The following is a 16,068-nucleotide window of genomic DNA, read 5'->3' on the forward strand; positions in this document are numbered from 1 at the left end:
CCGCTGAGCAACTGAAGTTGCATCTTAAGCATCAAAGAATCCACCTAAAAAGCTTCAACAATGAATGTTTCCAGTGTTTAAAGTGTTGTTTAAAGGAATGGTGATGTAACTCTGTGGTGAACGTGAACCTGTCCCGGCCTGTTTGGAACATGAACAGAGAAGCAGCTTTTCTGCAACTGAAATGTTGAATCATCTCAGATTTATTGACTCGGTCTGTTTCCTCTTGACATCTGAGATCTGAAGATAGTTCCCTATTAACCGTTTCAAACTCCCAGTTTGGAGCTCAGGACTCTTTCCCATTAGAGTTTCTGCCTTATTATTATCTCTTTCAGCTGAACTCAGACTCGGATGGATGGAAGATGGACGGAGGAATGGATGGATAATCTTACCTCTCTTGTACAGTTATTTCAAACTTTATTTAAAAAGTGTATAAAACTTAATAATACTTGTTTTTTTATCACAAAAGGATTCCAGTTAGATCATAATGAGATTTCCTACAAGTCTGATATTGAGGATCAGCCGTTTCTCTTACAGTTGTGTTAACAGTGAAGACATTGTACCAAACTGACCTGTGATTGGCTCGTCGTGGCTTAATCTCTGCCGCCAGTTGCTGTCTGTCATCCAGAGCTGCATCTCTCTCCTTCTGCAGCTTCAGCAGCTCATTCTGATCACAAAACACATCAATCACCTTCACATAATGTTTGAACAATGATCCTCAACACTGGACTGGATGATCTCCCCCATTAACCCCCCAGTTTCTATACCAGTTCCAGTGTTATTAGCTGCTAACCAGGCATGCAGCATGAGCTCTAGGGCTGGGTAAGCAGGCATTCCTAAACAGCCACGGACACACCAATGATGAGTTATGTGTGTTGGCAGGTAAGTGTCTCTAACAAAAACAATATTGTGAAACTAGCTAAATAAAAAAAAACATGTAAAACTGGCTAAAAGATTCGGTAGCAGCTCCTGGACTCTCCCCGTCGGTCGACTGCATGTGCGTGATTTTCCAAACACTTTGGTGCTGAAAAGGAGAAAAATGACGCAGACGAGGAAGGGAATTGAGGCTTTACTGCTCGTCTTCGTCATTTGCCTTATCATGCCCGACTTTCTTTTATGAAGAAAGGAACATGTTTTCATTGATAAATGAATAAAATCACAGTGTTAGCACAAAGTATGAGCTACATGCTACATACAGTAAAATGGGCATTTACCATTAGCTAAAAGGTATGAAATAAACAACCAATATTTGCAATTATACACAATATAAATCTATGAAGATCCAAAGCTTCTCCAGGGTTCAACGCTGGTGGATGGAAAAGATGCTCTAGAACACATTTTCATGCTCCATAATGAAAGATGACTGGTCTGACCTTTGACCTTGCCCATGTCAGAAGGGACGCCTTCTAAATAAAGGAACTTAGTTCATCACATCCTCAAAAGAAAGACATGAAAGTAGTTTATGCCTTTCCGGCAGGATACGTCAGTAATTCTCTGTGAACGTCGATTATTGGTACAGTTACGTAGAAAGGCAGCGCAGCTATCTGCCAGCACCGCAACACACAGAAACCTTTTACATAATTACTCTTTTGACCATTTACATTCCTTTATCCTACTATTTACCTGCTATCATCACTAAACCACCTCAGCTGCTGTTTGATGTCACCGTGCTTAAAAAAACATCTTCAGCCATATTAGGTAATTTTTTCTTGTTTTCAGGCACACATCGAACTTTCTGCTCACTTGTTGACAGTAATTCGCACATTGATTTAAAAAGTAATTAATTATAGTAACTTCTTGTAAAAAGTAACTAAATTATTAACAGAGTTACTGCATTATAATTCATTATCTGGAAAAGTTCTTCAAGATTAAAATTGCCTTTAACAAATCCTCATATTTATCTGTTTCTATATTAACAAATAAAACATAACAGACATTAGAGCTGACTAATGACTGAAATGGAAGCTGATTAGAATAAATTAGAAAGATCACAGACACTAATCTCAGAATCACATGAAGCACTTCTCTTGAGGAGGAGACAGACACACAGCATCTGACTGCTTCTACACCCAACATGAAGAAACTCTGTTTCTGTTCATCATGAACATTTTTGTCTTTTATTTCAGTGAGGGGAAAGTGAAGATATGACTCCATTTTAAAACAGTTTTCTCTGGATTGGACCATTGCTGATTGTTTGTGTGTCACCATGTGCGTTTGGCAGCACACACCGACAGCCCAAGTCTGCCATCTTCATCGGTGAATCAGCATCGATGAGGCCGTGTGGTCGTTTCTCCCTCTAAGCCTTCAGTCAGATGACCTCGCTTTCAGAGTGCAGAATTATAGTGTAACGCTTTACGTGTTGTCAGCGTTAACTCGCGTGAAAGAGAAACGTCTGGATGGAACATATGATGCTGCCTTATTCTCACCTTATCAGTCACAACAAGCAACACTGAACAACAAATGTGAAACTTACGTTCACCCAAAACACAAATTAATCACAAGGCATCAGTAACGTTTTTATCAACAGGAACGCTCAGATAAAGATGGAGTAACTGGTTAGGTCACAGGTTACTTAATTATTCCCATCACTGCTTGTTGATCTTTGGCGTCTGCTGATTGGACATTACCATCAGTTTAAACTCGGACTGGTTTGACAGGACACAAGCCTCAATACCCAGTTCCAATGAAGTTGGGACTTGTGTAAAACATAAATAAAAACTTGCAAATCCTTTGTAACCCAAAGTCAACTAAATACTCTGAAAACACAAGATATTCAATATTCAAACTGATGAACTTTGTCTTTCTGCAAATATTCACTCATTTTGAATCTAATCTCTGTAACATTTTCCAGTAAATCTGGGACATTAAAAGACTGGAAACACGAGGAATGCTCAGAAAGACCTGATTGGATCATTCCAGAGGCGAACAGGTTCATGGGAAACAAGTGAGTGTCATGATTGGGTATAAAAGAGGGATCAACAAAGGGCTCAGTCTCTCACAAGCCGGATGGGGCGAGGCCCACGATGAGCTGCATGAGCACATAGTCCAACAGTTTAGGAACAACATTTCTCCATGTACAGTCGCAGGAATTTAGGGCTTTCATCAATAATAGTCCATAATATCATCACAAGACACAGAATCTGGAGAAATCTCTTCAAGGCTGAAAACCAACAATGAATTCCCACAACCTTCAACGAGTTTCCACCTCATGAGTGTTGATGAACAGAAACGACGTAACACGGCGGTAAACATGATACTGTTCCAGCTTTTATGGAACGTGTTGCAGGCACAATTTCAAAATGAGTTAATATTTATAATAAAACAACAACAACAAAGTTTATTGAACAAATAAAGTCAGTCTTTGTGCGAATTCAACTGAATAATGGTTAAAAAAAAAAATCATTGGATTTTATTTTTATTTGTTTTCCACAACGTCCAAAATTCATTGGAATTAAGGATCTAATCTCCAGGTCACAACAGAAGTTTCATGGTAGTAATAATGATCTTTTTTTTCCACTAGGGCTGTGACGATATGCTTTTGTCCCAATTCGAATTGATTCTGATTTTTTAGGTGCCAATTCGATTTAAATTGCGCTTCTCACAATTCTTTGATATTACAAATTTTTTCTAGATTAAAAACAAAATAAACGTATAAAACTTTTTTTTTTTTTGCTCATCATTGTTATTGATTTTAATTAGAAAAAACAACACAATAAGCCAGACTATCATTCTGCTGCTATAACGCCCAAGAAGAAAGTAAAAGGATCAATGAAAACAATAAAAAAGAATTTTAAAAAATTATAATGGATTATTTTTATTTATTTGAAAAAGAAAAATTGATTTTTTCTTTTTTAAAAAAATTATTTAAAATTGTGAAGCAAAAAAAATGCCAATTTTCAATTCGATTTTCCCACCCCTATTTTCTACTATGAAATATATCTGATAAGTGATGCTGCTGAATCACTCGTGGATTTACCGTATAGCCACAGGAAAACGCTTCACTGTGTGGCTGCATGGTAAACCTCCTGCTGGAGTTAAGTTTGGAAGCCTTCGCCCCCCTTAATGCACAGAAACTGCATCTGCAGGTTTAAAAGCATGAAGCAACACTCCAGGCTTGAACTAATTGTATTTGTGCAGTAAGTGCACATGTACACCAGGCTGCAGCAAAGAAGAGATCAAGCTCTGGATCTCAGTAAGACTGATTGTTTAAATAAAGGCTTAATCAACTAATTGAGTCATTAACTAACATAAGTGTCAACACTCTTCATAATGAGGGTTTGATTTCTATCAGTTGCTCTGTTCTGGTGGCACCGTGTCATTATCTCAGGTTGCTCCTGCAGGGAAACTCCAGCTGTTTTCTGGGAATAAGACTTCATGGAATTATGAGGTCAACACAGATTACCAACTCAGTTAACGATGGAGCTGCAGATGGAGGACAGAAACATGTTCGCATGTCACACTCCATCAAATCGATACAAAATCACTTCTCTAAGTTTGCCGCCCAATCGGAGCTAAAGAGACATCGTAACGACAGAACACAAGACAAATAATGCAACAACAATGAGTCATAATAAATCCTGGTGGTATGGAGGCTAATCTGATTCTCCTTGGAGCTCCGCATAGGCTTGGGTCAGAAACACACACCAACACACACACCTGAGGTAACAGAGAGGCCAGACCACGGAAACTGAGACATGAGGAAAGTCAGGAATAAAGTCTCTCAGCCTTGTATCTGGATCACGGGAAAGTTTCTGCCAAGCTGAGCTGACGCTGACTAACCCAACCTCCCACCAGGGGGAGTGGAAGCAGAGAGCAAGTTTTATTTACATCAACACTCTGATCCACAGGATGGGAAAGTTTACTTGCAGAGGCCGAAGCTGATTCGGTGATTATTGTTGAGATTCTCTTTTAACAAAATGTATCTGCGTTAAATTTCACTGCAGAGAAAAACAAACGAGCTTCTGGTTCCGTAAAACCCAGGAAACTCCGACAGGTCTTCCTCCTGCAGTCTCCTCCTGCCCTGCAGGGGTTGAACCGGGGAAGTGACTTTGTCTTTGGTATAACTGCGTGGAGGTCGACTCCAGCAGGGATTACAGGCCTCATCCTGACCTCCTCCTCTTCCTCCTCCCCTATTCTAATTGAAGGTCTGAGAGTTTAAAGTGAGACATCAAAAGAGGAACCAAACCCAGAGAGTCAATATGTGTCTTCTCCAGCCGGGCCAGAGGAGACGCTTCAAAAGAATCACTTGCTTTAATTATCAGAATAATTTCCAAATGAGGTAATCAGCAGGCAGGACCGACACAGAGCTGACCTTTAACAGGAGGAGTTAAGGTCAATGAAGGAGGCGAGACAGGCGGGAGGAGGAGGTGAAAGTACCATCACGGAACCTGTAACACGAGGAGGCAGATTACAGAGGAGGACAGGGCAAAATGGGGGAGGTAGGGGTTATTCAGAAGGAGAGGATTCGTTTAGGAGGAGAAGATTCGTTCCGGAAGAGAAGATTCGTTCAGGGGGAGAGGAATCGTTCAGGAGGAGAGGATTTGTTCAGGAGGAGAGGATTCGTTCAGAAGGAGAGGATTCGTTCAGGAGGAGAAGATTCATTCAGGAGGAGAAGATTCGTTCAGGAGGAGAAGATTCATTCAGGAGGAGAAGATTCATTCAGGAGGAGAGGATTCGTTCAGGAGGAGAAGATTCATTCAGGAGGAGAGGATTCGTTCAGGAGGAGAAGATTCATTCAGGAAGAGAGGATTCGTTCAGGAGGAGAAGATTCATTCAGGAGGAGAGGATTCGTTCAGGAGGAGAAGATTCATTCAGGAGGAGAGGATTCGTTCAGGAGGAGAAGATTCATTCAGGAGGAGAGGATTCGTTCCGGAACTGAAGATTTGTTCCGGAACAGAGGAATCGTTCAGGAGGTAGGGGTTGTTCAGGAGGAGAGGATTTGTTCAGGAGGAGAGGATTTGTTTAGGAGGAGAGGATTCGTTTATGAGGAGAGGATTTTTTTTCAGGAGAGGATTCTTTCAGGAGTAGAGGAATCGTTCAGGAGGAGAGGATTCGTTCAGGAGGAGAGGATTCGTTCAGGAGGAGAGGATTCGTTCAGGAGGAGAGGAATCGTTTAGGAGGAGATGATTCTTTCAGGAGGAGAAGATTCGTTCCGGAAGAGAGGATTCGTTCAGGAGGAGAGGAATCGTTCAGGAGGAGAGGAATCGTTCAGGAGGACAGGAATCGTTCAGGAGGAGATGATTTATTCAGGAGGAGAAGATTCGTTCAGGAGGAGAGGATTTGTTTAGGAGGAGAGGATTCGTTCAGGAGGAGAGGATTCGTTTAGAAGGAGAGGATTCTCTCAGGAGTAGAGGATTCGTTCAGGAGAGGATTCGTTCAGGAGGAGAGGATTCGTTCAAGAGGAGAGGATTCTTTCAGGAGTTGAGGAATCGTTCAGGAAGAGAGGATTCGTTCAGGAGGAGAGGATTCGTTCAGGAAGAGAGGAATCGTTTAGGAGGAGAGGATTCGTTCAGGAGGAGATGATTCATTCAGGAGGAGAAGATTCGTTCAGGAGGAGAAGATTCATTCAGGAGGAGAAGATTCATTCAGGAGGAGAGGATTCGTTCAGGAGGAGAAGATTCATTCAGGAGGAGAGGATTCGTTCCGGAACTGAAGATTTGTTCCGGAACAGAGGAATCGTTCAGGAGGTAGGGGTTGTTCAGGAGGAGAGGATTCGTTCAAGAGGAGAGGATTCTTTCAGGAGTTGAGGAATCGTTCAGGAAGAGAGGATTCGTTCAGGAGGAGAGGATTTGTTTAGGAGGAGAGGATTCGTTTATGAGGAGAGGATTCTTTCAGGAGGAGAGGATTCTTTCAGGAGGAGAGGAATCGTTCAGGAGGACAGGAATCGTTCAGGAGGAGATGATTTATTCAGGAGGAGAAGACTAGCTCCGGACGAGAGGATTCGTTCAAGAGGAGAGGATTCGTTCAGGAGGTAGGGGTTGTTCAGGAGGAGAGGATTCGTTTAGGAGGAGAAGATTCGTTCAGGAGGAGAGGATTTGTTTAGGAGGAGAGGATTCGTTCAGGAGGAGAGGATTCGTTTAGAAGGAGAGGATTCTCTCAGGAGTAGAGGATTCGTTCAGGAGAGGATTCGTTCAGGAGGAGAGGATTCGTTCAGGAGAGGATTCGTTCAGGAGGAGAGGATTCGTTCAGGAGGAGAGGAATCGTTTAGGAGGAGATGATTCTTTCAGGAGGAGAAGATTCGTTCCGGAAGAGAGGATTCGTTCAGGAGGAGAGGAATCGTTCAGGAGGACAGGAATCGTTCAGGAGGAGATGATTTATTCAGGAGGAGAAGATTCGTTCAGGAGGAGAGGATTTGTTTAGGAGGAGAGGATTCGTTCAGGAGGAGAGGATTCGTTTAGAAGGAGAGGATTCTCTCAGGAGTAGAGGATTCGTTCAGGAGAGGATTCGTTCAGGAGGAGAGGATTCGTTCAGGAGAGGATTCGTTCAGGAGGAGAGGATTCGTTCAAGAGGAGAGGATTCTTTCAGGAGTTGAGGAATCGTTCAGGAAGAGAGGATTCGTTCAGGAGGAGAGGATTCGTTCAGGAAGAGAGGAATCGTTTAGGAGGAGAGGATTCGTTCAGGAGGAGATGATTCATTCAGGAGGAGAAGATTCGTTCAGGAGGAGAAGATTCATTCAGGAGGAGAGGATTCGTTCAGGAGGAGAAGATTCATTCAGGAGGAGAGGATTCGTTCCGGAACTGAAGATTTGTTCCGGAACAGAGGAATCGTTCAGGAGGTAGGGGTTGTTCAGGAGGAGAGGATTCGTTTAGGAGGAGAAGATTCGTTCAGGAGGAGAGGATTTGTTTAGGAGGAGAGGATTCGTTCAGGAGGAGAGGATTCGTTTAGAAGGAGAGGATTCTCTCAGGAGTAGAGGATTCGTTCAGGAGAGGATTCGTTCAGGAGGAGAGGATTCGTTCAGGAGAGGATTCGTTCAGGAGGAGAGGATTCGTTCAGGAGGAGAGGAATCGTTTAGGAGGAGATGATTCTTTCAGGAGGAGAAGATTCGTTCCGGAAGAGAGGATTCGTTCAGGAGGAGAGGAATCGTTCAGGAGGACAGGAATCGTTCAGGAGGAGATGATTTATTCAGGAGGAGAAGATTCGTTCAGGAGGAGAGGATTTGTTTAGGAGGAGAGGATTCGTTCAGGAGGAGAGGATTCGTTTAGAAGGAGAGGATTCTCTCAGGAGTAGAGGATTCGTTCAGGAGAGGATTCGTTTAGAAGGAGAGGATTCTCTCAGGAGTAGAGGATTCGTTCAGGAGAGGATTCGTTCAGGAGGAGAGGATTCGTTCAAGAGGAGAGGATTCTTTCAGGAGTTGAGGAATCGTTCAGGAAGAGAGGATTCGTTCAGGAGGAGAGGATTCGTTCAGGAAGAGAGGAATCGTTTAGGAGGAGAGGATTTGTTCAGGAGGAGATGATTCATTCAGGAGGAGAAGATTCGTTCAGGAGGAGAAGATTCATTCAGGAGGAGAGGATTCGTTCAGGAGGAGAAGATTCATTCAGGAGGAGAGGATTCGTTCCGGAACTGAAGATTTGTTCCGGAACAGAGGAATCGTTCAGGAGGTAGGGGTTGTTCAGGAGGAGAGGATTCGTTCAGGAGGAGAGGATTTGTTTAGGAGGAGAGGATTCGTTTATGAGGAGAGGATTTTTTTCAGGAGAGGATTCTTTCAGGAGGAGAGGAATCGTTCAGGAGGACAGGAATCGTTCAGGAGGAGATGATTTATTCAGGAGGAGAAGACTAGTTCCGGACGAGAGGATTCGTTCAAGAGGAGAGGAATCGTTCAGGAGGAGAGGATTCGTTCAGGAGGAGAGGATTCGTTCAGGAGGAGAGGAATCGTTTAGGAGGAGATGATTCTTTCAGGAGGAGAAGATTCGTTCCGGAAGAGAGGATTCGTTCAGGAGGAGAGGAATCGTTCAGGAGGAGAGGAATCGTTCAGGAGGACAGGAATCGTTCAGGAGGAGATGATTTATTCAGGAGGAGAAGACTAGTTCCGGACGAGAGGATTCGTTCAAGAGGAGAGGATTCGTTCAGGAGGAGAGGATTCGTTCAGGAGGAGAGGATTCGTTCAGGAGGAGAGGAATCGTTTAGGAGGAGATGATTCTTTCAGGAGGAGAAGATTCGTTCCGGAAGAGAGGATTCGTTCAGGAGGAGAGGAATCGTTCAGGAGGAGAGGAATCGTTCAGGAGGACAGGAATCGTTCAGGAGGAGATGATTTATTCAGGAGGAGAAGATTCGTTCAGGAGGAGAGGATTTGTTTAGGAGGAGAGGATTCGTTCAGGAGGAGAGGATTCGTTTAGAAGGAGAGGATTCTCTCAGGAGTAGAGGATTCGTTCAGGAGAGGATTCGTTCAGGAGGAGAGGATTCGTTCAAGAGGAGAGGATTCTTTCAGGAGTTGAGGAATCGTTCAGGAAGAGAGGATTCGTTCAGGAGGAGAGGATTCGTTCAGGAAGAGAGGAATCGTTTAGGAGGAGAGGATTCGTTCAGGAGGAGATGATTCATTCAGGAGGAGAAGATTCGTTCAGGAGGAGAAGATTCATTCAGGAGGAGAAGATTCATTCAGGAGGAGAGGATTCGTTCAGGAGGAGAAGATTCATTCAGGAGGAGAGGATTCGTTCCGGAACTGAAGATTTGTTCCGGAACAGAGGAATCGTTCAGGAGGTAGGGGTTGTTCAGGAGGAGAGGATTCGTTCAAGAGGAGAGGATTCTTTCAGGAGTTGAGGAATCGTTCAGGAAGAGAGGATTCGTTCAGGAGGAGAGGATTTGTTTAGGAGGAGAGGATTCGTTTATGAGGAGAGGATTCTTTCAGGAGGAGAGGATTCTTTCAGGAGGAGAGGAATCGTTCAGGAGGACAGGAATCGTTCAGGAGGAGATGATTTATTCAGGAGGAGAAGACTAGCTCCGGACGAGAGGATTCGTTCAAGAGGAGAGGATTCGTTCAGGAGGTAGGGGTTGTTCAGGAGGAGAGGATTCGTTTAGGAGGAGAAGATTCGTTCAGGAGGAGAGGATTTGTTTAGGAGGAGAGGATTCGTTCAGGAGGAGAGGATTCGTTTAGAAGGAGAGGATTCTCTCAGGAGTAGAGGATTCGTTCAGGAGAGGATTCGTTCAGGAGGAGAGGATTCGTTCAGGAGAGGATTCGTTCAGGAGGAGAGGATTCGTTCAGGAGGAGAGGAATCGTTTAGGAGGAGATGATTCTTTCAGGAGGAGAAGATTCGTTCCGGAAGAGAGGATTCGTTCAGGAGGAGAGGAATCGTTCAGGAGGACAGGAATCGTTCAGGAGGAGATGATTTATTCAGGAGGAGAAGATTCGTTCAGGAGGAGAGGATTTGTTTAGGAGGAGAGGATTCGTTCAGGAGGAGAGGATTCGTTTAGAAGGAGAGGATTCTCTCAGGAGTAGAGGATTCGTTCAGGAGAGGATTCGTTCAGGAGGAGAGGATTCGTTCAGGAGAGGATTCGTTCAGGAGGAGAGGATTCGTTCAAGAGGAGAGGATTCTTTCAGGAGTTGAGGAATCGTTCAGGAAGAGAGGATTCGTTCAGGAGGAGAGGATTCGTTCAGGAAGAGAGGAATCGTTTAGGAGGAGAGGATTCATTCAGGAGGAGATGATTCATTCAGGAGGAGAAGATTCGTTCAGGAGGAGAAGATTCATTCAGGAGGAGAGGATTCGTTCAGGAGGAGAAGATTCATTCAGGAGGAGAGGATTCGTTCCGGAACTGAAGATTTGTTCCGGAACAGAGGAATCGTTCAGGAGGTAGGGGTTGTTCAGGAGGAGAGGATTCGTTTAGGAGGAGAAGATTCGTTCAGGAGGAGAGGATTTGTTTAGGAGGAGAGGATTCGTTCAGGAGGAGAGGATTCGTTTAGAAGGAGAGGATTCTCTCAGGAGTAGAGGATTCGTTCAGGAGAGGATTCGTTCAGGAGGAGAGGATTCGTTCAGGAGAGGATTCGTTCAGGAGGAGAGGATTCGTTCAGGAGGAGAGGAATCGTTTAGGAGGAGATGATTCTTTCAGGAGGAGAAGATTCGTTCCGGAAGAGAGGATTCGTTCAGGAGGAGAGGAATCGTTCAGGAGGACAGGAATCGTTCAGGAGGAGATGATTTATTCAGGAGGAGAAGATTCGTTCAGGAGGAGAGGATTTGTTTAGGAGGAGAGGATTCGTTCAGGAGGAGAGGATTCGTTTAGAAGGAGAGGATTCTCTCAGGAGTAGAGGATTCGTTCAGGAGAGGATTCGTTCAGGAGGAGAGGATTCGTTCAAGAGGAGAGGATTCTTTCAGGAGTTGAGGAATCGTTCAGGAAGAGAGGATTCGTTCAGGAGGAGAGGATTCGTTCAGGAAGAGAGGAATCGTTTAGGAGGAGAGGATTTGTTCAGGAGGAGATGATTCATTCAGGAGGAGAAGATTCGTTCAGGAGGAGAAGATTCATTCAGGAGGAGAGGATTCGTTCAGGAGGAGAAGATTCATTCAGGAGGAGAGGATTCGTTCCGGAACTGAAGATTTGTTCCGGAACAGAGGAATCGTTCAGGAGGTAGGGGTTGTTCAGGAGGAGAGGATTCGTTCAGGAGGAGAGGATTTGTTTAGGAGGAGAGGATTCGTTTATGAGGAGAGGATTTTTTTCAGGAGAGGATTCTTTCAGGAGGAGAGGAATCGTTCAGGAGGACAGGAATCGTTCAGGAGGAGATGATTTATTCAGGAGGAGAAGACTAGTTCCGGACGAGAGGATTCGTTCAAGAGGAGAGGAATCGTTCAGGAGGTAGGGGTTGTTCAGGAGGAGAGGATTCGTTTAGGAGGAGAAGATTCGTTCAGGAGGAGAGGATTTGTTTAGGAGGAGAGGATTCGTTCAGGAGGAGAGGATTCGTTTAGAAGGAGAGGATTCTCTCAGGAGTAGAGGATTCGTTCAGGAGAGGATTCGTTCAGGAGGAGAGGATTCGTTCAGGAGAGGATTCGTTCAGGAGAGGATTCGTTCAGGAGGAGAGGAATCGTTTAGGAGGAGATGATTCGTTCAGGAGGAGAGGATTTGTTTAGGAGGAGAGGATTCGTTCAGGAGGAGAGGATTCGTTTAGAAGGAGAGGATTCTCTCAGGAGTAGAGGATTCGTTCAGGAGAGGATTCGTTCAGGAGGAGAGGATTCGTTCAGGAGAGGATTCGTTCAGGAGAGGATTCGTTCAGGAGGAGAGGATTCGTTCAAGAGGAGAGGATTCTTTCAGGAGTTGAGGAATCGTTCAGGAAGAGAGGATTCGTTCAGGAAGAGAGGATTCGTTCAGGAGGAGAGGATTCGTTCAGGAAGAGAGGAATCGTTCAGGAGGAGAGGATTCGTTCAGGAGGAGATGATTCATTCAGGAGGAGAGGATTCGTTCCGGAACTGAAGATTTGTTCCGGAATAGAGGAATCGTTCAGGAGGTAGGAGTTGTTCAGGAGGAGAGGATTCGTTCAGGAGGAGAGGATTTGTTTAGGAGGAGAGGATTCGTTTATGAGGAGAGGATTTTTTTCAGGAGAGGATTCTTTCAGGAGGAGAGGATTCGTTCAAGAGGAGAGGATTCTTTCAGCAGTTGAGGAATCGTTCAGGAAGAGAGGATTCGTTCAGGAGGAGAGGATTTGTTCAGGAAGAGAGGAATCGTTTAGGAGGAGAGGATTCGTTCAGGAGGAGAGGATTCGTTCAGGAGGAGAAGACTCGTTCCAGACGAGAGGATTCGTTCAGGAGGAGAGGATTCGTTCAGGAGGAGAGGATTCGCTCAGGAGGAGAGGATTTGTTTAGGAGGAGAGGAATCGTTCAGGAGGAGATGATTCATTCAGGAGGAGAAGACTCGTTCCAGACGAGAGGATTCGTTCAGGAGGAGAGGAATCGTTCAGGAGGAGATGATTCATTCTGGAGGAGAAGACGCGTTCCGGACGAGAGGATTCGTTCAGGAGGAGAGGATTTGTTTCGGAGGAGAGGATTCGTTCAGGAGGACAGGATTTTTTTCAGGAGGAGAGGATTCTTTCAGGAGGAGAGGATTCGTTCAGGAGGAGAGGATTCGTTCAGGAGGTGAGGATTCGTTCAGGAGGTGAGGATTCGTTCAGGAGGAGAGGATTCATTCAAGAGGAGAGGATTCGTTTAGGAGGACAGGACTTTTTTCAGGAGGAGAGGATTTGTTTAGGAGGAGAGGATTCGTTCAGGAGGAGAGGATTCGTTCAGGAGGAGAGGATTCTTTCAGGAGGTGAGGATTCGCTCAGGAGGAGAGGATTTGTTTCGGAGGAGAGGATTCGTTCAGGAGGAGAGGATTCGTTTAGGAGGAGAGGATTCGTTCAGGAGGAGAGGATTTTTTCAGGAGGAGAGGATTCTTTCAGGAGGAGAGGATTCGTTTCGGAGTAGAGGAATCATTCAAGAAGAGAGGATTCGCTGGGGAAGAGGGAATTCGTTTAGGAAGAGAAGATTCATTCGGGAGACAGAGAGAATGAGGCTTTTGTTATATTATGAGCTATCTTCACTCATCTGTAATCAGTTCCAGAAAATCGGGCTTTCTCAATTGTTTTCTCTTCAGAATTTGTTCTTGCATCAAGAGATTCTTAGTTTCCGATAAGGATGTGAACACAATGAATCATTTTTAAATGAACTGAGTGATTTATTGTGCAATATTTCAAATGGGTCATGCTGCAGCCATCCTCTACATGTAAGCCTTCGAAACTACCAGAATCTCCATAAATAAGGAGGATAAAGTGGAATTTGGTGGATTTTGTTCGAGGCATCTGCAAGCCTTCCGTCTCAGAGATAATGCCAAATGCAAATGGTTAGTGTTGCATAAACAATAACTGTTGCTTTAAACATTAACGCATTAATTTCACAGATTAATCTCTTCACATTAATATGTTCATTTTGACAACCCTGATGAACATTTATCTGATAAAAGTAGGATTTTTTTTTTCTTTCCCATTTTACAGTTATCTGACTGAAATCATCCTGGGAGCCCCATGCTGGTTTAGACTCGGTCTGGGAAAGACTGATGGAGAGGATGTTCCACATCTTGGTCAGCATTTGTCTCTGGAAAATCAGCTCCTGAAGCTCCAGACAGAACAGAATCAGAACTTCTCTGAGACCATTACTGTCTTTCTATCCTAGATTTTTCAGTATTTATAGTTTCTAGTGATTCTTTATTCTTCGTGTCTGCAATAAATAACTGATATCTCTAGTTATTTCAGGATTATTAAATGAAATGAAAAATCTTGAATTGATCAATGTAAAAAGAGTGGTCTGGATTCCTCAGTGAGCTCCTCTTCTTCCCTAGAGCTTCACGTTTCCTCACCAAACACTTCAGACTCCACTGCCAGGATAACTGGCCTCTTAAGGTCCTACAAGCTGATCCTGCTCCATCAGGTTTTAGAGTTTAAAGGTCCATGTTTCAGGTCTGGTTTGGGTTTCAGCTCTGGATTTTCAGCAGCTCTCAGTGTCTGGCATTAATTTGATGGCAGCTGCTGGTGTTTCAGTGTGAAATTAAAATGCTCTCTCGGTTCTAATCCCCCCAGAGCCTGACAGCCTAATTAACAGGCTTCAGAAGGAAACATGGAGCCGTGCTACATTAATAACTAAATTCAATTTATTACCTGAGGAAAAAAAAAACAGATGCAGGAAGAACCACTTCATCAGATTTCATTGGAGGTTAGACTGATTCTAATAAATTATGGTGGAAGACTGAAACAGAGATCTCCCATCAGTGATTTCACTTTGAACTCAAAATATTCAACATGAATATTAATATTCATCAATGGCCATGTTTACATGAGACTTTTAATTTCTTTTTAATTCCAAAAAAAGTTAAGTCTGCTTTAAACTGATGAAAACAAAACATGTAAACACCTAATTTGGAATTAAAAAGACTATTCGGAGTTTAACTTCTGAAGTAAGAAGCCAGTTTATTCGCATTTTAAATCCGAACAGATTAATTCCTCCGTCATATAAAAGTTAATTCCGATCGTTCTGCGTAAGCTTGTTACCTTGTCCCGTCCTGACGCATGTATTCCACGCTAGGCATGTCGCAATTAGCAATAAGTCAATTAATCGCATGATAAGAAAAATTGCATGCATTAAGTTTGCCAGACACAATAATTTTCATGTCTTTTTTCTGCCGCATTTGTTTTAAGAGAGTATTAACTAAACACGGCAATACAACAAGCTTCCATTTGCACTTAAGACCTTAACAAACAGGCTAGCTGCATCTTCCAGACAGTCCACAATCACTGGGGTGTTTAACCGACAGATTAACTACCAACAGGACGATGCAACATGGTGTGCACTCAGACAGCTTGGTTGGTAAAGTGATACTGCCCTTTAATATTGTTAAAAAGGTGACATTTTGAAAAATGTTGCAAACATTTCGCAGCTAGTGTGAATTGCCTAGATGAACATACATGTTACAAATGGCAATTCCACAACTTGACAATGACATGAAAAATGACATTTTACCATTCCACCGCTGGTCAAATCCAAACATGTCCCCTTATGTGAGCTTGACCATAGACGATGTAATTACCAAAACCCCAGGTAGAAATCCTGATCTGCTTTAGCAGACTGGGGACTGTATGAGCATAAAATAGTCTGCACATCACACTAAAAGTTATTTAGAAATTAAAGAATGTTGATCCTTAAAAGGGTGTCCTTGCATTATAATGGTATTATTATTTTAGTTGAAAAATGGTCTTAAAATGACGACAATAATCACTTAGCGCAATATTATTGTCTATCACAATCATTTCTGAGACAATTAATCGCATGGCAAAATTTGTTACTGTGACAGGCCTATTCCACGCAGAGTTCTGCCTCCTGTCTTCAGTACTTTATCTTCCTTCTCCTGCTCAGCTGCTGGAAACGGTGAGGTCATGTCGAACCGGTACTTCACGTATAATTAAAATGAACGTGAAACTGGTACTGGTACGTGAAATGTAGTTTTCCATGTTACGACCAATAAGACAACAAGCAGGAAGTGGACTTTATTTATTTCCAGTCGACGTCAGTACGTCTTGTCTGTCTTAAGTCGTATCAGAACCCCTCCAGCACCAATCTAAAGCTGAATTAAGCA

The 16,068-nt window shown here is 43.6% G+C and overlaps 1 protein-coding gene across 1 annotated transcript in view; it reads right to left on the bottom strand.

The window, feature by feature from the left end:
* mipol1 (mirror-image polydactyly 1) overlaps positions 1-16,068 on the bottom strand; it is a gene marked incomplete at its 5' end in the record, with an annotated part of 108,225 nt that overhangs the window by 11,743 nt on the left and 80,414 nt on the right. The window contains one exon of the mRNA XM_079261675.1: positions 570-664. Within this exon, the coding sequence (XP_079117801.1) occupies positions 570-664 (95 nt within the window). The remainder of the gene's footprint in view (positions 1-569; positions 665-16,068) is intronic.

The sequence above is a fragment of the Telmatherina bonti genome, assembly GCF_933228915.1.
Source record: "Telmatherina bonti genome assembly, chromosome: 22".
NCBI lineage: Eukaryota > Metazoa > Chordata > Actinopteri > Atheriniformes > Telmatherinidae > Telmatherina > Telmatherina bonti.